The sequence below is a fragment of the Lissotriton vulgaris genome, chromosome 4_1, assembly GCF_964263255.1.
Source record: "Lissotriton vulgaris chromosome 4_1, aLisVul1.2, whole genome shotgun sequence".
Taxonomy (NCBI): domain Eukaryota; kingdom Metazoa; phylum Chordata; class Amphibia; order Caudata; family Salamandridae; genus Lissotriton; species Lissotriton vulgaris.
Genome location: NC_141691.1, coordinates 1767071487 through 1767095608, shown reverse-complemented (window position 1 = coordinate 1767095608; position 24122 = coordinate 1767071487). Strand labels below are relative to the sequence as shown.

Here is a 24122-nt window from a genome sequence, read left to right as displayed (position 1 = left end):
GCAGACATCATTTAAACAGTTCCCTAAATAAAACAAACATTGGCCAAATTAATAGGTCTTGCCTCTGCAAGAGCCAGGTAGTTTGCCAATATGCTTTAACTATATTGTACATCAGCATGGATTAAAGTTAGTGGGGTAAAGAAGAGTGGTGTTTTGTAAATTGGAGTAGAGGGGAGTGTTACGGAGTGGAAGAGATAGTCGTGGAGTGGCAAATAGTTGAGTGGCAGGCAGTGCAGTGTAGTGTCATGGAGTGACAGTGTGTTGGGGAGTGTCGTGGAGGGTGTAGTATGTTGTAGAGTGGAAATGCATAGAGAGGAGTTGAGTGTTGTTGAGAGTCCGAGTGGAGAGTGGGGAGTGGGGAGTGTGTAATGCCATGGAGTGGTGTAGAACAGAGAGGAGTGGGGTAGAGGATGTTGCGCAGAGTGGAGTAGAGTGCTGTAGAGTAGAGCTGAGTAGATTGTCGGCAAGTGGAGTGGCCCATATTGGAGTAGTGTAGAATAGTGGAATGGCAGAGTGGAGTAGAGTGTTGAAGGGTCAAGTAGAGTGGAGTGGCATAGAGTGTGAGAGTGGAGTAGTGTGTCGTAGAATAGAATGGAGTAAAGTGGATTAGAGTGGCCTAGAGGGAGTTGCATAGAGCGGAGTAGTGTCGCAGAGTGGCATAGAGTGGAGTAGAGTTTAATAGAGTACAGTGTCAGAGACTTGGGTCGTGGAGTGATGTAGAGTGGAGCAGAGTGGCCTAGAGTGTGGTGGCATACAATACAGCAGGGCTGAATAGATTGACGTGGATGCAGTGGCGTAGAGTGCATTGGTATTGAGTAAAGTGGTGTAGTTTGCATTGGAGTAGAGTTCAGTTAACACGGAGTATAGCGGTGCAGAGTAGAGTTCAATGGCACAGAGTGGAGTAGAGTGCAGTGGCGTAGAGTAGATTGTTGTAGAGTGGAGTGGTGCAGGGTAGAGGTGTAGAACAGCAGAGAGTACAGCACAGTGGTATGGAGTGCACTGGCATAGAGTAGATTGTTTCAGAGTAGAGAGTCAAGTGGCGTAGAGTGCATTGGTGCAGACTGCAGTGGCATCGAGTGCAGTGTTGAAAAGTAAAGAGGCATAAAGTGGAGAAGTCTAGACTGGAGTGGTGTAGAGTGCAGTGTCGCATAGCAGAGTGTAGTCGAGCGCACTGGTATAGAATAGAGGCGTAGAGTGCAGTGTCAGAGTGCAGTAGTTGCACAGTAGATTAGAGTGGCGTAGAGTGCTATTGTGGTAGAGTGCCGTGGAGGTAGAGTGCAAATAGAGTTGAGTGGTGCAGAGTAGAGTGAAGTGGCAGAGTGCAGTGGCACAAAGTGCAGAGGCGTAGAGTGGCAGAGAGTGCAGTGGTAGATAGTGCATTGGCAGAGAGTGCAGTAAGGTTGCATAGAGTGCATTGGCGTAGAGTGCAGCGGCGCAGGGTACATTGCTGTGGCATAGAGTGGCAAAGACTGGAATGGCATACAGTGGAATAGAGTGGTGTAGAGTTCAGTGGTGCAGAATAGAGTGGAGGAGAGTTCAGTGGCGGAGAATGCGCAAGATTAAAGATAGAAACCAAGATCTTTATAATGAGTAAATTCCTACTGTAACCATTACCGAACAACCTCGTAAGATCTGCCTACAACCTCTAGCTTAAAGACACAAGAGCATCTTTTGACAAGATCCATTTTCACCTATTTTATATAGGTTCCTGCTTTCCTTTATGCTATGGTTCCTCTAGACTTACATTCTGTGAATGTGCTAGAATCTTTCTTGATGAGCGAAATGTCTGTGACAATTTTGAATAGGGATTTAATGTGTTAAATGCGGTCCAGAGTAATGTACTAAAGTAAAAGTTGTCACGTCCTTTACTGTGAAGCGCTCCGATACCCTATGAGGTCAAGTTCACGCTATACAAAACACTAAATAAATAAATATAAATAAATGCAGAGTTGCAGAACAGAGTAATGTAGAGTGAAAGCCCACCTCACCATACGGCCTCTAGGCAGGGAACCATGTTCAGTGAAAGTGGGAGTAGTGGAATCCCTACCTGAGGACCTGATAATAGGGGTAGACAACCCTGATTTCCTCACCCTCTTCAGGAGAGAGATGAAAGGACAGCCCCGGGGAGCATACTTAACATCTGAACCCTGGGAGTTAGATCTGGGATTCAAGTTTGCGCAGGCCAATGACCCAACCCTTATGAACGCATGGGAGGCAGCCCATATCGCACAGACAACACCAACCCAAGGGTATCCTAGGTTTAAGATTGAAAACGACCTGTTGTATAGGGAAGGGAAGGCAGGTGAACCCCCGCAGCTAGTCGTCCCAAAAGACTTCAGGGACCAAATACTTTTCTATGCCCACACTCACCTGACAGCAGGGCATAGCGGTGCCGAGAAGACCCTTCAAAGCATAGTAATACTATTCTTCTGGCCCGGTATATACAAGACAGCAGAGACCTATTGTAAACAATGTGAGGTCTGCCAAAAAAAGAATATGAGCAGACCACCAGCGGTGCCTCTCCAGGCTTTACCCATCATAGGCAACCCCTTTTAAAGGGTAGGAATGGACCTTATAGGTCCTCTTCCTCGTACAACCAGAGGACATACCTACGCCTTAGTCATAGTAGACTATAATACCAGATTCCCTGAAGCATTTGCCCTCAGTACCCAGACTACCAAGAATGTGGCCGAAAAACTAATCGAGTTGTTTTCTAGGGTGGGATTCCCTAGGGAGATACCCACGGATCAGGGGACTCTCTTTGTCTCCAAAATGATGGCAGAGGTATGTAAAACGCTAGATCTTCGGCACATACGGACATCGGCCTACCACCCCCAGACGGATGGTCTGGTCGAGAGATACAATCGTACGCTTAAAACCACACTCAAGAAGATGTTAACCGCGGAAAATAAAGACTGGGACAATTTGTTGCCCTTAGCCCTTTATGTTCTGCGGGCGTAAGTGCAGAGCAGCCTAGGGTTCTCTCCTTTCGAACTACTATATGGGCGACAGCCCAGATCACTCTTGGAAATCACCAAGGAAGCTTGGGAAAGGGAAAAGGCAGCCGATCAGAGATCCCTATTAGAGTATACCAAACAATTTAAATCCAGGTTAGGTAAACTGAGAGATCTAGCCTACTCCAACCTGGAGAAAACCCAGGACAAACAGAAACAATACTATAACAAGGGTAAGAAGTGGAGGACAATGAACAAGGGTGACTGGGCCTTGGTGCTTCTACCCTCTTCCGCCCAAAAGTTCAGAAGTGAGTGGAAGGGGCCTTACAAGATCATGGAGACCATAGGCAAGACGACCTACCGAGTACAGGTCACTCCCTCCCGGCAGCAGACCTTCCACATCAATCTATTGAAGAAATGGATAGGTCCCCCGCCTAAAACAACCCACCTAGTGTTGCCTTCACGAGACGAAGGCATTACTTTGGACCTACTTCCCATTAACCCAGAGCTGACGGCTTCCGAGCAAAGCGACCTCAAGCAAAGGCTACAACGGTTCTCCCCTATGTTCTCAGATACTCCAGGTTGCACCCACTTAGCAGAACACTGCATAGAGACAGAGAAGGGCAAGGTTGTAAAGCAGAGGGCATACCGTATTCCAGCTGCCAAGAGAGCAGACGTGAAGAGAGAAGTCAGGGACATGCTTCGGCTTGGAGTCATACGACCATCACGAAGTAGCTGGGCTTCACCCATAGTGATGGTCCCAAAGCCGGATGGGTCCACCCGGTTTTGTATGGACTTCCGAGCTTTAAACGCAATCTTCTGCTTCAATGCCTTACCTATACCCCGAGTGGACGAGCTAATAGAGAGAATAGGAGAAGCCAGATTCATCACGACACTAGACCTGACCAAAGGATATTGGCAGGTACCATTGCGAGAAAGAGACAGGCACAAAACAGCGTTTGCCCCTGACGATGGCTTGTTCGAGTTTAATGTGTTACCTTTCGGGCTACATGGAGCCCCGGCAACGTTTCAGCGATTGATGAACACCGTATTAGCCTCCCACACCAAGTACAGTTCAGTGTACCTCGATGACATAGTCATCTTCAGTCTGACCTGGGAGGAACACCTAGAACACATCGACAAAATTCTTACTGCCATACAAAAAGCAGGTCTCCATGTTAACTCCAAAAAGTCAAGGGCCGCATATCCCAAGGTAAAATACCTGGGGTTTATGTTGGGGGAGGGGTGATTGCTCCCCAGGAGGAGAAAATACGGGCCATAACGAACGCCCCTTTTCCCTCTAATAAGAAAGAACTAAGGGCCTTCTTAGGTCTTATTGGTTATTACCGGCGGTTCATAATGAACTTCGCAAATGTGGCCTCTCCCTTGACAGACCTCCTCAAAAAGAATGTGAAACACAACCTAGCAAAACCCCCACATGAAGAAGCCAGAAGGGCTTTTGAGGAACTAAAAAGAGCCATCACATCCAGTCCAGTGCTGATACCCCCTCATTTCGATAAACCATTCACTCTAGCAACAGACGCCTCAGATACCGGGGTGGGGGCGGTACTGTCCCAGGAGGGGGAGGACAGCTTAGAACACCCCATCCTCTACATAAGCCGGAAACTCCACCCTAGGGAGCACAAATACCAAACGGTCGAGATAGAGTGCTTCGCGATCCGCTGGGCGGTGGACAAATTACGATACTACCTGGAGGGGAGAACATTCACACTACACTCTGATCATGCGCCCCTGCAATGGATGCAGACGAATATGACCCAGAACTCCAGAGTTCTTAGATGGTTTCTTTTCCTCCAGCCCTTTTCCTTTAAAATAGTGCACAAAAAGGGGGCCAACAATGGCAATGCAGACTATTTGTCGAGGGTACCAGTTCTCCCCGATCGGGAGAATCCAGGGGGGGTGGAGTGTAACAGGGTCGGGGCGGGAGGTCTTGAGGACTGGTGGACCCCTGACCCTAACTCACCTCCTTCCCCGCAGACTGACTCTCCGAGGGCAGAGTGGGAAAGCCTTCACGATGAAAATGACCCCGGTGCCTTTAACTGGGCGTATGACTACCAAGACGAGACTCCGCCCCCTGCTGACGTCGGAGGTTCCAGATTGGTGAAATGGCAGGAAGTATTGTATGCAGAGTGTGACATCACCCCGGAGGTTGGAGAAGGAAGCGGAGAGGACGAACCGAGGAAAAAGCGAGGAGAAGACGGAGAGGACGGGAGAAACTAGAGCGGAGAAAAGCCAGGAGGCCAACGACCCAGTAAACCGCAGTGCCACACTCCCGAGGGAGGAGTGTGGCTTTCTCAGGTACGGCGGCGTTGGGCAACCTGGGTAGGGAAAAAGAGCGCCCCTTTGTAAATAGTGTAAAGACCCTGTGTGTACCTTTCCCGTATTCTTTCCCATACTCTTCATCCCTCCCTATCCTTCCCTCGTTCCTAACGCCACTCCTTCCCCCTCTGAGCAAGAGCACGTTTTTGTCGTATATAAAACACGGGTGCTCCCTCACGCTCACTGGGTCCCAATTCGGGTATGCCGGTATCGGTCAGCAAACTAGCGGCTTCCCTCTGTTGGTCTCTTTTCCCTTACGGTTTGGAGACGGCGTACCCGATTAGGAGGAGAAGACGTCTGCCAGGAGCTACGTCGGCCATACGACCCCGCCACCACAGACAACCTGGAGTTTGCAAGAGAGAGACTAACCTTTCGAACCAGACGTACCTTAAAAATAAAACCCAGTTTAAAGAAATACTCTGATCTCCAGCCTGTTACTGTGGCCGAGCCCATCTCTACCTCCCCTCCCACGCCCACAGTGTGGAAATATCACCTAGTGTATTTATTTGTTTTGATCGTATTCAAATATTTGTTTCCACTACACATCAGAATTACCAAAAAAGTGCTTCATTTGTGCTTTCCTAGTTCTGAAATATCACCGGAGTTCATTTACAGACATTTACATTTTCTTGTGTTGAAGTAAAAAATAACATTGTACAGCACACCCTCAGTAGCTATAATTGCCACGTAAATCCTCCCACTCTGAATTCAGAGAAAGAAAAGTAAAAACCAAGCTTCCTGGAAGACAAAGCCTGACACATTTGAACTCTGTCTTGACTGCAGAGCAAATGTGACCAGATAAGAACAAGATTTAAAGGCCTGTTTATAGAAATCCAGTACTGGTGGAAGAATACAGTAAATAAGGTTTTGGCAAGCGACAGGATAAACAAGCTGGGCAGACTAAAATGAAGAAAGCTAGCAATAACGAACGCCCCACATGGTAAGCAATGAGCTGAATACATTCAAAGGGAAGCTTTCCGAATGTTCCCAAGATGTTGTTAGCAAACCAGAACAGTGCGCTGTCTGGTAGGCTTCAACCCAAGAAGAAAGCATGCCATGTGTCTCTACATAGCAGTGAAAATAAGTCTGCTTCTTTAAGAATCTGGGACAACAGCCTTCTCTCATCATTCCCAGTAGGGGGACAGTGAGGCAGGCAGTGTTGGAGCAAAAGGAAGACAGCTATAGAATGTTAGTTTTCAAAATATGTGACTTGAAAGCGAGGAGGTTGGTGGGGCTTTTACGTATTTTGAGGGAAATAACCATGGAGAAAAACTAGGATCACAAGCAAGTAACAGTGCCTTTTTCACCATGGAATTACCTATGGCATTCAGAAAGGTAGACCAGAGAAGAAAGCTAATCCAGCCTTAGAAGCAGGGATCAGTACAAGAGAATAGAAATTCAGGCAAATTACGAAAAACCTGACCAGCTACAGTATCTGTCCTGGATTCAGATTTCAGACAATAATAATGTTCAACAAAAGTATGGACAACCTATAATTAGTAGCCTGACAAATGTCAGGAATAGGGGCATTTCTCATCAAAGAGCAGTGGCTGTATTGACCCTTAAATACACCAACACCCATACAATACAATAATACCTCATTATATAATACTGCTGTGCTGTTTTCTGCAGAATATAAATGGAAATAACTCACCCTTCAACAAAAGAATCCAATTTAGCCAACTCGTCTGACAACCCCACCAAAACATCAAGGGTGCCAACCTAAAATGAGGATGAAAGAGCAAGTGAAGCTTTAAAAGCAGAACAAAATGTTTTTTTTTTTTTTAAATTGTATTAATGGCAAGCGTCATCATAAAACTTTGCACACAAAAAGCACCAAAACATTGATCTGCAGCAAAACAATGGAGTTGTACTTCATAATGTGAAACCAGGGTGTAAAATGAGCAAATGATGGCAAGACCAATAGTTTCACAATGTCTTGACTTGAAAAGGACTGGCTTGGATTGATTTAGTGAAGGTATAACTTACTTCTACAGTGCACGTTCAGCATTACGGGCATGGACAGCAGCATGACTGATGGAATCTGTATCTTTATTGATAAAAGGTTATGGAAGTTCTTGAACTATGTCTAATTTAAGGACATTCATTTTGCATAACCTGAACTATGTATAGCTATCCCGAGATCAAGTCACTCATTGCCTTCATCGGCTAATGCTTCTCCATCAACTTTCACAGCCAAGTGGCATTGCTGTTAACAGATAAGGCTTTGTTTCTTTTCCCTTAACACCAAGGCATTGTTGGTTGGCCTGCATGATCCACCACTAAGAGGTTTCAATGAAGGCAGAGCGCCTATAGAGTACTGCCCAAGGGAGGCTGCCCCTCCCCAATTGCAGGTTCAGGGTATGAAGGTAAGCGTTCTAATGGCGCAGCTCATGCCTTCCTTTGTAATTTTAGCACTCGGTCCTAGGCCCTTTTAGTGTCTCACCAAGTGTGTAGTAACATCGCATAGCTGAGTTCGGACCTCCAGCAGCAGTGGGATCTCACGAGCAGCAGGCAGGCAGCATCCAAGAGGCACGTGGCAATCTAGAAGTAGTACAGTGTTGCATTGGCCTTCCCGCCGTACCGGGATCTTCTCACAAATAGGCAGGAGCCTCCAGGTGGCATACAGCAGATCTCTGTAAGCTGTGCAGCACTTCGCTCTAAGGGAGTTATGGCAGGAGTAGAGGCATCTGTTGTGGTCTTCCTATGAGTGGCTGCTGCAGATTATGGCTTGCTTTGGCACTCTGGTGGGTACTTGACTAACTTTGCGGCCCACCCTGGTGCTCCGGTGAGTACTTGGCACTTTCTTCTTGGGCACCCTGGCCACACACTGGTAGATGACCATTCATCAGGGAAGCGTAAGCCATGCTCTATCTTTGGAACACAGTGCCGTGAGGCGAGAACCAGGATTCTTCACAACGCATCCCCCAGGGTAACTAAAGAACAATTAGTTTTCAGGACTGGTCCTGAACCAACAGCACACTTAGCAGTGCCAGGAGCACACAGCCTACTTACAGGTCACACATCACATGGGCATACCACTCCAGGGGCCTGGCAGCTCAGATGTACAGCGATTCCTTCAGTGCGCCTGCTTAGAGAATCTCTGTTGGATGAACCCTTCACTAGGATCAATTACAGCAGCCCTCCCATGGTCCGCTCCTCCTGCAGTGTTGGTGCTTCCTTCTCTCACTCACAGACAAGATGTCTTGGCACCCAGGAGAGTCCGTAATCACTTCTCCAGATCAGACTCTGGAGGATGTTTTATCGCCTGTGGGGAGTTGGCAGTGCAATAAGCCCAAGTACTCTGCGGAGAACCCCCTCCTTGGAGTACCTCCTCCTCTGTAGAAGAGACCACAACAACTATGGGTCTTGAGCTCCCATCTTAATTCCAGTTTTGCAGAAGGGACTGTGCATTCCAAGCTTGCATTCTTGCAACCAGTTTGGCCTGGTTCCCCTTTCCTGTGGATTTTACAGTCCACCTTGTAGGTCCGGTCTTTATCTGCAAGGATGCTCTGTCCAGCACAACAGTCTACCGTTGGAATGTCCACCACAGGAATATAAATAGATGAGGGCAGGCTGCACCCAGACATTTACAAGCCCCATCTCGCAAAGATCAGGAAGAGAGCCAAGAATCTGAGCCCCTTCAGAAGACTACTTCTCCTAAAAATAGATATTGCAGGCCTACCCTGTAGTCCCTGCCATCTACCTAGTGTCAGCTGCAATCAGTCATTTACAACCCCATATATCAGGAAAAGCCCTGACACTTATAACAAAAATTAAAAAAATAAAAGCCCGTCTCCTCTTTCCTCTTCCTAGCACCTGGTGCTCCCAGCTCCAATCTCGGAGATGCCAGCTATACAGAAACGATGTCTCGTGAAAGCGACCTCTCCTCCATCTTTTATTATGGTCCAGGTTGAGGGCTTCTAAAATGGAACCTGCAAACTTGTAACATTCGTGCAAGGCATACTACTAATTCTAGAGCACACACACACACACACACACGCATACAACCCACAGGATGTTGGGTTCCAGATTCATCATAAGCAGCTGAATTTTTTACATGAATGAGCTAGTTGATGTGCAGTCATTTCTCACAGGTAAAAAAGGGCAGTTGCTATAATTCATTAATGCTGTAAGAGGCCACCACGAAACTGCGACAATGATGGTAGTTCCTTGTCAACAGAAGGGGGCACTTGGTGCTCCCTCCAGCTTCAGGACTAGATCCAGAACCTATGTCATCAGACCGGGCCGAGGGTCAATGCACACACACCGGATTAGTGCGAGACAGGATAAAAAAAAATAAAAAAAAATAATTCCTGAATCAGTTATGCAAAGATGTTCAGTGTACTCTAGATCAAGTGGTTCCTGGTAGAGCGCCAGGCATCGATGGCATACCCGCAGACCTGTTTTTGCAAGATAAGATCTCCTGGGGTTGTTATTTACTTCTCTTATCAAACATGATCACTAGGGGAGCCCCTATACCAAGTTCTTATACCCGTTTATAAAAAAGGGGACAAGTCCCAGCCAGGAAATTATCGGCCAATCAGCCTGATTGATACATCTCAAAAAATATTTGGCAGGCTGGTTTTAAACAAAATTCTTGACTGGGAACGTGACAATAAAATCTTATCACACTTGCAGGCAGGGTTCAGAAACTCAATTAGCACTGTCGACCAGGTGCTGCACTTTGCAATGCTTTAATGGAAGACAGTGACAATTGGTCATGGAAGCCTATATGCCGCTTTTATAGATTTAAGAGCGGCATTTGACCTGGTTCCTCGCTCTACATTATGGTATGTCCTCAATGGCATGGGCATGCCAGGGACTCTTATCTCTGGTAAAAAGATTGCATGAACAAAACTATGCCCAGATCAGGTGGGGGAGTCCCGGGAATGTTACCCCACAGTTCCCAGTGGAAACAGGAGTACGACAGGGCTGTGTCCTGGCCCCAACCCTATTTTCCCTATACATTAATGATGTGGCTAAAATCCTAATTGACTCCAATATCGATGCACCGACCATTGCTGGAGCCAAAGTGCCCATTTTAATGTTTGCCGACAATTGTCTTTTAATTGCAAAAACTCCAAGTGGGCTTCAAAAAGGCCTAAGTCTTGTTGAAGACTTTTGTACAGCACGGGGTTTAGAAGTAAATGTGCAAAAATCAAAATGTATGACTTTTAATGCTTCTAAATCTTTTAAGGGTACTGTGATCATGAACAAGCGGCCTCTGGAAAGGGTCCAAGCCTTTACTTATTTGGGTGTCTGTATTCAGCATAATTTGTGCTGGAAACAGCAAATTGAACTGGCTACCCTAAAACATAGGCAGTTATCGGGGCACTGAGTTTAGAACATACTAAATCTCTTACTAAACCAATATCCCCGGTATTGGCGATTTACAATGGTAAAGTGGTTAGTTCCACCCTATACGGGGTTGAAATGTGGGGAACTGAAAATCTCAGGGGGATGTCAATCTCAGAAAATTCTTTTTTAAGTAATCTAATACAATTACCCCAGAGTACCCCCCTGAAACCTCTATTTTACGATTTAGGGATGTTCCCAATAGCACTCATAACATCTTTACGCCCAGTGTTGTATTGGAGGAGGATTTGGACCACCCCGGAACTCAAAACCTATTCAAAGGGCCTACTTGATATAATTAGTAGTGATTTCTATCATAAAATCAAGTGGCTAAAACATATTAGGTGCCTTTTGATTGATTTGGGTTTACGGGATCTGTGGGAGGATCCTACAAACACTAGGTTCCCTCCCAAGAAGGCACTTAAGAATCTGCACTGGCAGTTTGTGGCTTCCAGGACTTTTGGGTCTATCGATCCAGGGTCTTTGACTGGATTGTTTATGGATATCAAAGACGCGCCAAAGCTGGAAGCCTTTTGGGATGTCATCCTAAAACCCCTGGACTGAAAATTGTATTTTCAATTGAGAATTGGGAGTCTACTGGTTGGGGCATTCACTAGCAGTTGGTCTGCGGCAGCCAGGGCTGCTTGTCCATCTTGTTCAGCGCCCTCGGAAACCATAGGCCACCTATTTGAATGCCCAGTGTATGCAGCCCCCCGGAGAATATGGCTTCGCCAAATGTGCAGGTTGATGGGCACCGACAGGGGGTCGGTGGCAGTTAGAATTATCTGCTCCTGCACTGTTATGACAGTTTATATAGCTGTGGCAAAATTCTTAGGCTGGGCCTGGACCATCAGAAATAGATTGTCAAATGACTAACATGTATTCATGGTGCCAAATTTAAATTTTAAACCAATGTAGAATGATAAAATGGATATATATTTTATATGTAATGTACCTACAAATTTTAACTCTGTTATATGTTCATATTTATATTTATTTGTACTGTCGGCTTTTATGACAATCGTCGAATAAAGCTTGTTTGACTGACTGACTGACAGTTATGCAGTTCAAGCAGGCAGGAGGGAACACAATTGTACATCAAGCAGGGGAGATTCCAGCACAAACTAGGAATTTATTTTAAGACTCTATACCCAACACTCTTCATCACTGAAGCCAAGTGGTGTGGCGCTAACCGTACATGAAGTACGAGTTACTTACCTTCGGTAACGATGTATCTGGTAGAGACGATTCTAGCTGTAGATTCCTTCACGTAAAATTATCCCCAAGCGTGAGACTGGATCTGGAAACTTTTTGCCACAGCATCCCTGCGCGCCCGGGACGGGGCAGCATCACGCGACTCCGCCCAGGCGTCGTCCGCGTACATGACGTCAGCGAGGTCACATAAGACCCGCCCCGGCGCGCCTACATCAGTTTTCTTCGGAGAACTTATCCGCACCACAACGCGGAGCCACCAGATAAAAAACTGTGGGAGCATGGGAACAGTGTGCGAAGAGCAGAACATTTGGAAGGAAATGGTGACTAACACCACCACCAGGAGCAGTGTCAAAACTGCAGAATCCAAGGCAGGGAAGAAGAAAGAACAGAGCAGAACCCTGAGCAGGCACCCTCCCAGTACATAGACAGCCTACCCCCAGAAACAAGGAACATGTGTAAAAGCCATGATACATGTAACAGGCCCACCACCCCTATCCAGAAAACAAGGAAAGAGAGTCAGTCCCAAGACAGACAGGAACACAACCTCCAAGCCACCCCAGCATAGAGGGCAACCCACCCCGAGGAACAAGGGCAAGGCCTGGCCAGATGACCCCTATTCGGAGGTTAGCAGTGGGTCCAGGACCTTCAGTAGCAAGAGGAAGGGAGGCAGGGAAGGACAGAGATTGAAGGAACCCCCCCCCCCCTGACCCTGGAATAGCCAGAGCAGCCGGGCACAGGAGCACCATAACCCCATCCTCCAAGGAACCAAGAGGAGGAATAACCGCAACCAGACGGAGCCACCCGTCAAAAGCAAAAGCAGGTACTCGCAGGAGACACAGCCCCCCCATCGGGAGACGAGTACCGAAGACCAACCCAAGGGTCCTCGCAGAACGGGGAGGAAGGGCGGGTCATGAAGGAATCTGCGGCTAGAATCGGCTCTACCAGATACATTGTTACCGAAGGTAAGTAACTCGTACATCTGATAGAGACTACTAGCCGCAGATTCTTACACGTAGAATAGATACCCTAGCAATACCTACTGGGAAGGATGGTCTGTGAAAGGACCCCACCAGCCTGGACATAACAGAAGGGCCCACAGGGGACCAGGTCTGCGGCCAGATAAGAAACTGCATCCCCACCAGGCAAGAGGAAGCCCTAAAAGGTGAACACCACCGACCCCAAAGGGTGTAGGAGGAAGAAAGAAGACTGAAGAGGCCCGTACCCTCACGACAGAGTAACCAAGGGCAAGGCTAGAGAGGCCAAAGCACCTCACTATTACCAGGCAACTGAGCTTCCATCCAATGCCAAGACAGGAAGAGGAGGAAGAAGAAGAAAAAGCCCAAGGAAATGAGGGAAAGGAAGGCGAGCACCCTCCAGATGGATGGCAACAGGCAAGCCAGAACAGCGCCAACAGTCATAAGCTGCCAGAAGCAAGAAGAACAGCGCGGAGACCAGGCAGTCTACGCCCGACAAGGGAGCACTCTGAATCACCCCAGTCCCAAGGATTGGGGTAGGAAGGCGAGAAAATGCCCGGCCACACTACTAAGAGGTGCCTAGCACACGACTTCAAGAAGCAAAAGCTACATACAGAAACGCCATGGAGAACCGGCACCCGAAGGCGACCAGAACTCCCTAGCCGAGCGCAAGCTATATAATAGCTACCACTACCCCACATAGGGTACGTTAAGACCCAAGTCATGGGAACCCTCTTTGGAAGAACTTCTGCAGCAGAGGAAAAAACAAAATGGTCACGGGGAAAAACACCCCTGCAGAAGGCTTGACAAGCAGCCCAAGCAAAGCATAAGGCCTATTCTCAGGGCCAAGTCTGCGCAACAACTCCAGCAAAACACACACATAGTCAACAAAAGGGCTGTCCAGCAGCCAACAATGCCAAAGTCCCAAAGGAGGACTAAATGGCCAAAAAACACACTCCTCAGTCAGAAAAAGCGGCCTAAGAAGGCCCAGAACCAGCCAAACTCAGCAGTCACTGAGGAGGGGAAGGAGGAGGCGGAGGATAAGGCGAAGGGGTAGGAGGAGGACGTAGCCTGTTGCGTGCTTATCTAGGTTCCTGATCGATACTGTGACCTTATGCCCCTATTCGGCTATAAATCCATTTATTCCCTATATTGGCATAACCGTTCAAGTGCGATTTTCTGAAAAGTCATCTTTGGCCTCACACGAACAGAGCCACATTCCAGCATGACTCTCTGCTACTTCCTTTGCGACCAATTAGTGCAATGACAGAGCAGCAGTCACTATCTGATATTCCTAGATAACACTCCGAGTTCTTCAACAAGATAAAAACTTAGCAAACCTGGAAATCCCCGCTTGCTATGTTTTGATTAGTAATGGAACTCTAATGAGCAACTGATAACTGTCACTTCCTAGTGACATCTTTAATTGACGTCTTATGTCCAGCAAACTTGCGTCAAACCCGGCACCTGTCAGGTATAAATATTACCAACGTTGCCTTAAGCAATGTGAGTTCGTTGCCTGTTGCTGATGCCAGCTGCCTGCATGACCCTGTGTTGGTAAAATCTAGCACTCTGTCGCTGCAGCCTGCTATCCTTTGGTGGTGAAGCTGCTGATTACCATTATCGCCGCTAAAGCGCGACCTATGGTGCAGTACGCTTAAGGAGCTGAACAGCCGTCCTCTGCGAAGACATCCAGCAGATTCCAGCTGCCCGCGGACGCTGTCACCCCTCCTTCCTCGACGCGCTGAAGAGAGCCGCTGCCTTTCTCGTGCAGAGAAATCCAGTCCCGGCGCTTCCGGTTTACCCTCGCGGGTGACTGGGATATCGAGAGAGACCCCTGAAGGAGATACCAATCCTCCATCATTCTATTCAGAGGTATGGTGTTGACTAAACCCTTAGACGAGAATTCTTGAAACAAACCTTGGCAAAACCAACTTAACTTAAAGCTACTTACTTGCTCCCCTTTTCACGTGTTAGGCTTAGGTCAGGCACACTGGGGTAGGCTTAGTTAGAAGCACCAGTTGAGTATGTTAGCCTAATGTATATATGACTGTATATATGTTTTATTACTTTTAAACCATTGTATGGCTAAGAAACCATATCAATGCTTTTACAGTTCTATTTCGCAATACTTATCTTACTGTACGTACTTTTTATAATAACAATTATTGCAATTGTGGCAATACATTTCTCTTGTACGAGAAGAAAGACTGTTCAATAAATGTTAACCCTTTATTGATAAACGCCCGTCTCTCTATTCTCTACATCTCGTGAAAGTAAACCGCACTAGACTGACTGAGTGAAATCTGTGTCTATTGTTTCACACGACCCTAGAGATCGACTCTTGATCTGAGGAGCATAGTTGTCATGTTGCACGGTTGTTGGAAAACTGAATCCCTTCTTGTCTGTGCCAAGGAAGCTGATCACTCCCTATGCAGAGAAGAAAGTTTCCAGTGACCTCTGAGCTAGTTGGTAACACAACCCAATCAAGTTTAGCATAGTCAGTGGAGGCCTGGAATATAAGCAGTTCCACGTCGATACTACTGTTTATGTTATTCCAATGCGCAGGGCCTAGTGGGAAACTAGGAACTACACTACATGGCGCCCAACCGTTTGGTAAGGCGATAAACTAACGCAAGACTATTAGATTAACTCAGTCGTGCATATTTCACAGACCCCTTTCTCCCGTAAATACTCCAATAGACGTCTGGAGTGGGTGAAAGGTTAAAATCCGCCCGACCTTAGTAGGAAGAGATTCCTATGTAAAGCTCTGGTTTATTCAACGTTGAAGGATACAGTGTTCCAAAATATTGTGCACCTAATCTTTGTCTCCTTGGAGACCTACTCTGCAAAACCTGCATTTATACAATGTCAGTAGAAAATAACGGAACTACTGGGGCCGCAGCAGATGCGACTCAGCAAGGTCCTGAATACACAGACCCGGGTGCTATTATCATCCCGGTCCAGTTAAGAAGATCTATAACTTTAAAACTTATAGAAAACGGACTGACACCTCAAGGTGGTACAGTAATTTTCGTGATAGAGGCTCACGAGTATCGGCAGACAGAGGTATTCTATTCATGGATAAACTTTCCAGCGGTAAACGCTATAACACAAGAGTTTCACTATTACAAAATAGAGAAACCTCCGGAAGAGTACGCTCCTTTCGAGGAGATTGAAATTCCACTTAAATTTCAAGAGCACCTGCTCTGGTTTAATGGCGCCCTAAAACATAATGATCACATAACTAGGCTTGGTCCACTAGGTAGACCAGGAGCCACGTGGCCGGTTCTAGCCAGCTACACACCACATCCTGACATTGCAAACATATCTAAGGAAGAGTTGTTAGCACAGCTCAAAACATTAATTAAAATACATAGGCAATTAGTCCAATATGTAATGCGGACTGCAACAGTCCAGCCAGCTGTTAATTCACACCAGCTGACCCCTCATCAGGGGAACACAAATAAAATTACACCACAGAACATACAGTCATGTCTTGGTAAAACACCCGTAAAACGGGAACAAATTCCTTTCTGGTTAGCCCAGAAAATCACTCAAATAGAGGCAGTATTTCCTGATACTACCCCTATTGAGAAACACAGAATCTTGACCATCTGCCTTCCTATGGGAATCGCATCACACGTGGAGGACTGTGACACTTGGGGTACAGTCTTTGCTTCCATTTACACAAAAACACACGGTGTTCCGTCTATGGCGGTAATACCAGAAGTGCTAAAACAGATTCAAAATGAATTCGGTCCAGAGCCCGCTTTAAATCTAGGTATGAAATTACTGAAAGATTTCAAGCAGGTCACGGCTATATTATTAGCCAACATAAAGGGAGAAGCAGCATCTGTGGCGATCCGCCAGAAGTTGAGGGAAACAGATATAAAAGATCCTGTTGAGCTTGCAAAAATCATAGAAAAATGCTATGAAGAATTAGGTAGAGACAGCTTGGGTGGGAAACCAGTTAAGCCCCAACTGCTCGAAAATCCTGAAAAATTATTTATTAAAAATAATTCAAACACTCCTAAAAAGAGCTGGGATGGAAATAAACAATCCACTCCCAAGGAAAAAGTTTTCCAGTCCAGAGGAAGGTCTCCTCGACGGAGGGAAAGAACTCCGACTCGAGAACGCCAGTCTCCCCAACGGGAGCCCTCTGAGAAAAGATATAACCTTAGAAATAGGGATAATCTGAAAAAACCTGATAGATATCAAAGTATTGATACACGTCCCTCTCGATCTTCTCCACAGAATTCGGAAAGAAGAGGACGGTCAGACCCAGGAGAGCACACCAAGTCCAAAGACAAGGAACCTGCTCAAAATAAGAAATCTCAATTTCAGAAAAAGAAGGTAGCCAGTATTAGAGTAATCAACCATGCCGAGAATACTGAGGACACAGTTGAAAAACGGGGAGTGGGCATTGACAATGTTGGACAGTGCAGCAGAAATCAGTATAGCGCGCAAGATCTTGATGAGTCATCTGGAGACAGTGGACACGAATGAATACATTCAGGTTGAAACTGCCGACGCCAGACTTAGCGAGCCCCATAAAATATACGAAATAACTTTGCGTATAGAGGGTGATAAGACTAGGAAAATTAAGGGTCTATTTTGGGATAAGCTCTCAAAAGGCTATGATATTCTGTTAGCTGAAAAAGATTGGGCCCCAGAGTTTGTCAGGGAGTGCCCTCGTGGCGAAGAAGTGATTATGCCTGCCTTCTCGAATCACATTCCGATTCACAAAAAATATACATATGCAAGGAAATGGGCAGTGGCCCAGGCACCTGCATTATATAAAAATCATGTAGGATGGGATGAGGATTCACCGCCTCACAAAATCCAATTAAAAAGTGAACCAACTGCCCAACGGCAGTATCCCATAAAGCAAGAAGCTAAAAAACAGGTCAGGGAGATCTTAGATCAACTTGAGTACCAGGGGGTGATTGAAACATGCACCTCTCAAATGAACAATCCTTTGTTTCCTGTCTCCAAGCCAGACAATTCATATCGTCTAGTTTTGGACTACAGACATCTTAATACATGTTGCAAAACCTTTGCAGTACAAAACTCGCATAGTGCAGCCCTAATGAATAACATAGTTAGGAAAAAATACAAAACGACATTAGACATTTCTAATGGTTTCTTTTGTCAAAACATTGCACCAGAAAGCAGATATTTGACCGCTTTCTCAGCATTTGGGTCACAGAAAAAATTCTGTCGACTCCCACAGGGGTTCAAGAACAGCCCAGGACTATTCTCAGCTAGGGTAACAGAGTTACTACAAATCTATGATGATGAAGCATTATCTTACGTAGATGATATTTATCTCACAGACGACGACTTGGATACTCACTTGAAAAGAGTGAACACCATTATACTTGGGTTCGCAGCAGAGGGTTACAAATTCAACTTTAAAAAGTCCCGAATTGCCCATCTGACAGTACTGTTCTTAGGGTACGAATTATCGAGTGAAGGGAAAAGCCTAGCGGACAACTTCTTAGAGAAGTGCGCTGTACTCCAAGCTCCAAAAACGCTGAAGAATTTACAATCAATACTAGGTTTTCTGAATTTCGGAAGAACTTACATACAAAATTACGCAGAGAGGGTTAAACCTCTCTACGAACTAATAAAACCTGATTTAAAACAAATCAATTGGACTCAAAAACACACAGAAATTTTGAGATCACTGCAAACGGACATGTTAGCAAAAACAAAATTAGATACACGTGACAACACGATCGATCTTGTAATCCGAGTCATCCCAGGAAGATGCGGATTCACGTACCTAACCTCTAATGAGGGAGAAAAGGTACCAATTTCAATTAAATCTCACTTGTACACACAAGCAGAAAAAGCATTCAGTCACACAGAAAGAACTGTGAACGCAGTGCAAATCGCATTAGCAAATGAAAGAGAACTAGCACACAGCAAACGGATTAATATCCTTACAGCGGAATCCGCCTTCGAGGCGCTATTCAGCCCAGTAAACCTGCCTACAGTGTCACTGGATCCGAAATGGATACAGTACATAGATTCTCTAGGAGCGGAAGATGTGAAATACTATTTCGCCCCGCAATTTGAAGAACTGAATGATTTAGAATATGAAGAAGAATATCCTCTGCCAATCGAAATCCTGCCTCTCCCACAATACGCCTGTATAATCTATACAGATAGCTTTGTACAGCATTTCAACGTAGAGAGAAAATCCTACGATGCAGCATGTGCGATCATTAAAGGTCGTTGGCTGTGCGGTAAATTCAGACCGAAAATAACAAAAACCGAATCAGTAAAGTACTGTTCGGCTCAAAGAACTGAAATCAGATCTTTAAAGATGGCCCTCGAAAATGCAGAACGCGAATTCCCCACACTTATAGTGTGCGATTCTCATTTTTGCGTCAATTCTTACAATAACAAACTGCAGAGTTGGATCGAAAACGACTACAAAGATGACACAGGTGCCACAATAAAGCATAAAAAGCTCTGGAACGAGGTAGCTCTTTTACACAAAGAACTACAAAAGACTCACGTGATTCACGCACAGAGTCTTCGACGTGATGGCGTTCACGTTGCAGGGAATTCATTGGCTAATACAGCCATAGCGGAAGCAACTAAACCGGCTTCCGTAGCCACAAAAAAGCGTACAGATAAATACATAGACGGGGAAATCATGCTGGCAGTAAAAACGACCGTAAAAGGCGACTGTGCAGCACTACCCGTAAACTATCCACTCAATTATGCATACATAAATCGATGCAAACTCCGTTCCTTTTGCTCGAATCCCTGGAGTGGGGGATAGAGTAATTCCAAACATGAACAGGAGAATATTTTTAATAGCAGACGCACACATGGGTTTGGGTCTATGGCACAGAGAGATCAAGGAATCACTGACTGAATTACAATCAGTATTCTGGTGGCCGGGAATGAGTGTAGAACACCAAATATATGCAAACAACTGTGAAAACTGTAATAGGGATCGCAGTAGCGAACCTTGCTACCGGCTACCAGTCAAAAAGAGCGTAACGCTGCCTACACCCCATCCTGCGTCCTATTAATAGTTAAGACGAAAAGCACTTAAAAAATGTGGCCCCAGCACTCGGCTGACGCTAGAACGGTTATAAAAGATTTGCGAGTCTTTATCGGCACATACGCAATTACCACGTTCCATTCTGACCAGGGTCCTGCTTTCAGCTCTCGAGCCTATAAGGAGGCCATGGCCAGCATGGGAATTGGGTTGCGGTATTCTTGTCCGTCGCACCCCGAAGGGAATAGTGTGGTAGAAAGAAAAAAACGGGACATAAAGCAATCTATAACAGCGAAGGTATTAGGTTCAGGCGCTGGGTGGGTCAAACATTTAATAAGTGTCCAGACTAGTCTTAACAACATGCCAAGAAATTCTCTAAAAGGTTTCAGCCCATACGAACTATTGTTCGGAATTAGAATGAGCGTTCAGGACCTCGATAGTCAGATGTCAGTGGTACAAGAAAAAACAACAGACTTTGATGTAAAAGACCGTTTGGCTGTTTTACAGGAACTGAATGAAACAAGAAAATCCTTAAGCAACATAAAGTTAAAGCAACAGCCAAGTACCACTGACGAGGCACCACCCGCAACAGCCCCAGCAAGGCCTGTCTGGATTCCAAAGATTGGGGATCTAGTCAGAGAAAAGATCGCGGTTAAGAAGGAATTTGGGCCTTCTTACAGAAAAGCAGTACCTGTCTTAGCAGTCACCGGAACAAGATCAGTTGTGCTACCGCCCCTTGCTGGTAAAAAGGAGAACAGAGTCGTGTCTATCGATCTGGTAAAACCACAAGCATGTGGCCTATAATCAACAGTAGGCCCAGTGGACTCCCAAGAAACAACAGAATACCCAAACTTGCAACAATCCAAGAGGTTCAAACTGAAAGACTAATCACATTCGATCAGCCTGCAGTGCACAATGAAGGACTATGCAATAATGCCATGGAACTCGTGCCTCTTGAAACACAGATTGAAACAGTTCGTCAAGAAACAACACCAGTCTACAATGATGTGGCATCAGAAAGTGCTACCGATAGACAGATTGAAAGAACAATCCCATCAATTGACAGAACTGCCTCTGGTTATTTCATCAACTTCGACAACTTCTCTGAAGATTTTAACGACCCCGAAGTGATGCCAGAAACAAAAAAGTCTTTTAAAGAAAAAGCAACGGAACTCTTTCATCAACTGAAGGAAATCTACCTTATTTCCCCTTGGCTAGAGTTCTGGTTTGGTCTAGGTGTATTTTTCCTCCTGCTTTGGCTCATCATGGTACTGTGTTTGGGAAAATTCATTGAAGGAAAATATATTACAATGGACACAGCAAGTCAGAACATCAACCTAGTCCTGAAACCACACAGATCATCCCACGTGAAGAAAAGAGAACTGTCAACAGTAAATGTCACAGCAATTCCAATACCTGGTGGGGTAGTATGGGAGAAAACAGACTATGAGATCTATGGTCCGGTCGAAATCCTGAAGTATCCTCATCAACTAAAGGTTTCCTTAAGTGACTTTGTGACACCAAGTACATTCTCTGATGATTGGGACTTTAACAGTATTAATGACATGATGTCTGATTTAGTAATGTCAGCTAGATTCACAGATCATGATTATTTACAAGGTTCATCTAGTTATGAGCAGTTATTCTGTTACACCCATTATGGGGATCATTACTTGCATAAATCTGCACAGCCTAGAAATGTTTTTATGTATAATCAATGGGAACATTGTGCTACACCACCTAAAAGCAGTTCTAAAGCATTTTTTGAGAAATTCAAATACTTCTCAGGGTTTAACACCAGTAATGCAGAAACGTTTTATTACAAACTGTTAGATAAAACAGGAATGAAAACAATGCTGACAAATTCTAAATTTATATATTCAGAAGCATTTTATGACAAAATGATGACATTTGGTTTTGATTATTGGAAAAATAATATTGAAACGAAAACAATTTGGGGTACAAAAGATTGGCAGGTGCAAGGCATAGAAGCACTATTTAGAACCTGCATGATACCAGAACAAATGTTGTTTTTAAATGACACAATACACCAAACATCTTGTCTTGGCCTAGCTAAGATCAAAGACCTTAAAAGACCGTCTATTCCAAAGCCAATACCAGAAAATGCAACCGCTGATATTGAGTTAGACGTATCACAAATTTTACATTTCAACAGAACACATCCTGATTGGAAAAAGTGGTTAATCTGGCCTACAGACACAAATAGCTGTCAAGATAGATTCCTGAATAAAACACAGGGGTTAAAAATGACCAGATTAGACTCGAGATATTCCCAGAGACAGCATCCAGGGATTATAACAACATACAGTGTAGGGAAACTCTGCCTTGAATGGCTAACTTCATCCACACTAGCTGAAATTAAGCAACACTTGTCTTTGCTAAAAGATGGTGCTGATTTGCGCGATTTCATTCTTGGACCACGCAAACAGCGTCAGAAGCGTTTCATAGCGACCAGTATCTATGCTGCTTACAACGAGGCTTGGAAAGTAAAGCAAATTGAAACTGCTGAAAAAATACGAGAAATTGATTGTATTAATTTGGAGAAATCACTTTCTGTGGTAGACAATGGGTTAACGACTCTGTCTTCCAGAATATATTCTTTGGACAATATTGTATCCTCTGCCTTTGATGTGATAGACAGAGATTTGCTTATGTTACAACATGGCCAGTCTCAATTACGCTCTATTATAGAACTAGGCTGGACGCTGCAAAATCTTCGTTCAGGCTATGTGCCTTGGCGTTTAATCAACACAACGTCATTATTTTCCAGTTTTAACCTTACTGATAAACAGATCAGTTTGGCACAGAAAGGAGCAGACTATACAATTCTGAGCATCGAAAAACTCGAGAGATTACCATTGACAATGTCAGAGAGTCCTGTCATTGAATGGATAATACACGGAATTATCACAATTCCGATAACAACTTTCCGATTTAAAAAGTGCCTTAAGTACATACCTGCTGGCCAGTATGAACAATTGGGTAAAGGATATGTAAAATCCGAATGGAAATTACCATACACTCATTCTTGCTATAGTGACAGTGACAAAAATGTATTTCTTAGTGGTAACAACTGTAAACATTCACTAAGCGGTATACTTTTGTGTCAGGGTATTAATTTACACGGAGCATGTGATGGAAATTCAAACAACCTTTCATGCCACCAGCTAGTCACACCTGCAACTCAGATAGAGCCCTTCTTTATGCAACTCGCGAACGGGAGTTACATTCTTAGAACAAATCACAGGTGTTGTGGCCTCGCGCCAGGGAAAAGTTATCTAGTACAAGTTACGTCCATGGTCAAATGTTGTATGCAAGCATTGTTCCCGAGCGGGCCTCCAGACATAGTGACTCCCCTCTGGCCTCGTCTGAATCTCTATTCTATACGAATTGATACATTAAGCAAAATGAAATCTGTGCTTTTACAGACAACCGTGCCTATAACGTCATCTAAAGAGACGTATGATCTTCTAGTCGCAAGGACGGCTACTGAGGTTCATGACCTTTTATCAACAAATTGCCCCGTGCATTTCGTAGAAATGTTCAGCCAACTCCTTAACATGTCTAGTGCTACAAGCATCCCAGGCATATTTAAGACAGTCTTTACGGGACTGCTAACACCCTTCCAGGCAATTTTGGGAATCTTTCCTAATTTTGTGCACTCCATTTTTTGGCGGCATACCACTATTTTTGGGACTCGTCGCAGGGATTCTATTTTTGACCCTCCTGCTACGTTATGGCAAGCCTCGGCTCAGACATAGCTCCCATGGGAATGGAAGAGACAATCCTAGCAATGCGCTACAGGGACAGGATAACTAACGTCCTCGGATTGGCCAGGCTGAGAGATCTAAACATGACCTGGTTCCTTTCATTCAGACCGATATGGCAAAATTGCATTTTACCTGTGCTACGGTGTATGCTTTGCGGCGATGAATGCGTGTTGGACATCTGTCTTTCACTTCCATCAGCAGTACCAATGGACGTCGATACTTTGCTCAGTCCAATAACGGCTCACGCATTGTGTTGTCCCCAGCGGCTACCAATCCTGATGACGGCATTTGTGGAGACTCCTGTACTACAGCCAAGTGGTAACAGTGGAGCGAGTGACAAAAGCAACATCATCCAGGTACAACGTTCTGTGGGCATTGCTGGTCCTGCCTTCGATGACAGCAATCATTCTCACACCTGCCAAGTTACAGCGCTATCTAATTTGGTTGAACTATCACCTGATTT

At 45.2% G+C, this 24122-nt stretch overlaps 1 protein-coding gene across 1 annotated transcript in view; it reads right to left on the bottom strand.

The window, feature by feature from the left end:
* Window positions 1–24122, bottom strand: part of ATP6V1C1 (ATPase H+ transporting V1 subunit C1) — a 484611-nt gene that overhangs the window by 370651 nt on the left and 89838 nt on the right. Inside the window, exon 3 of the mRNA XM_086966092.1 lies at window positions 6949–7016. Coding sequence (XP_086822218.1) covers window positions 6949–7016 — 68 coding nt within the window. The remainder of the gene's footprint in view (window positions 1–6948; window positions 7017–24122) is intronic.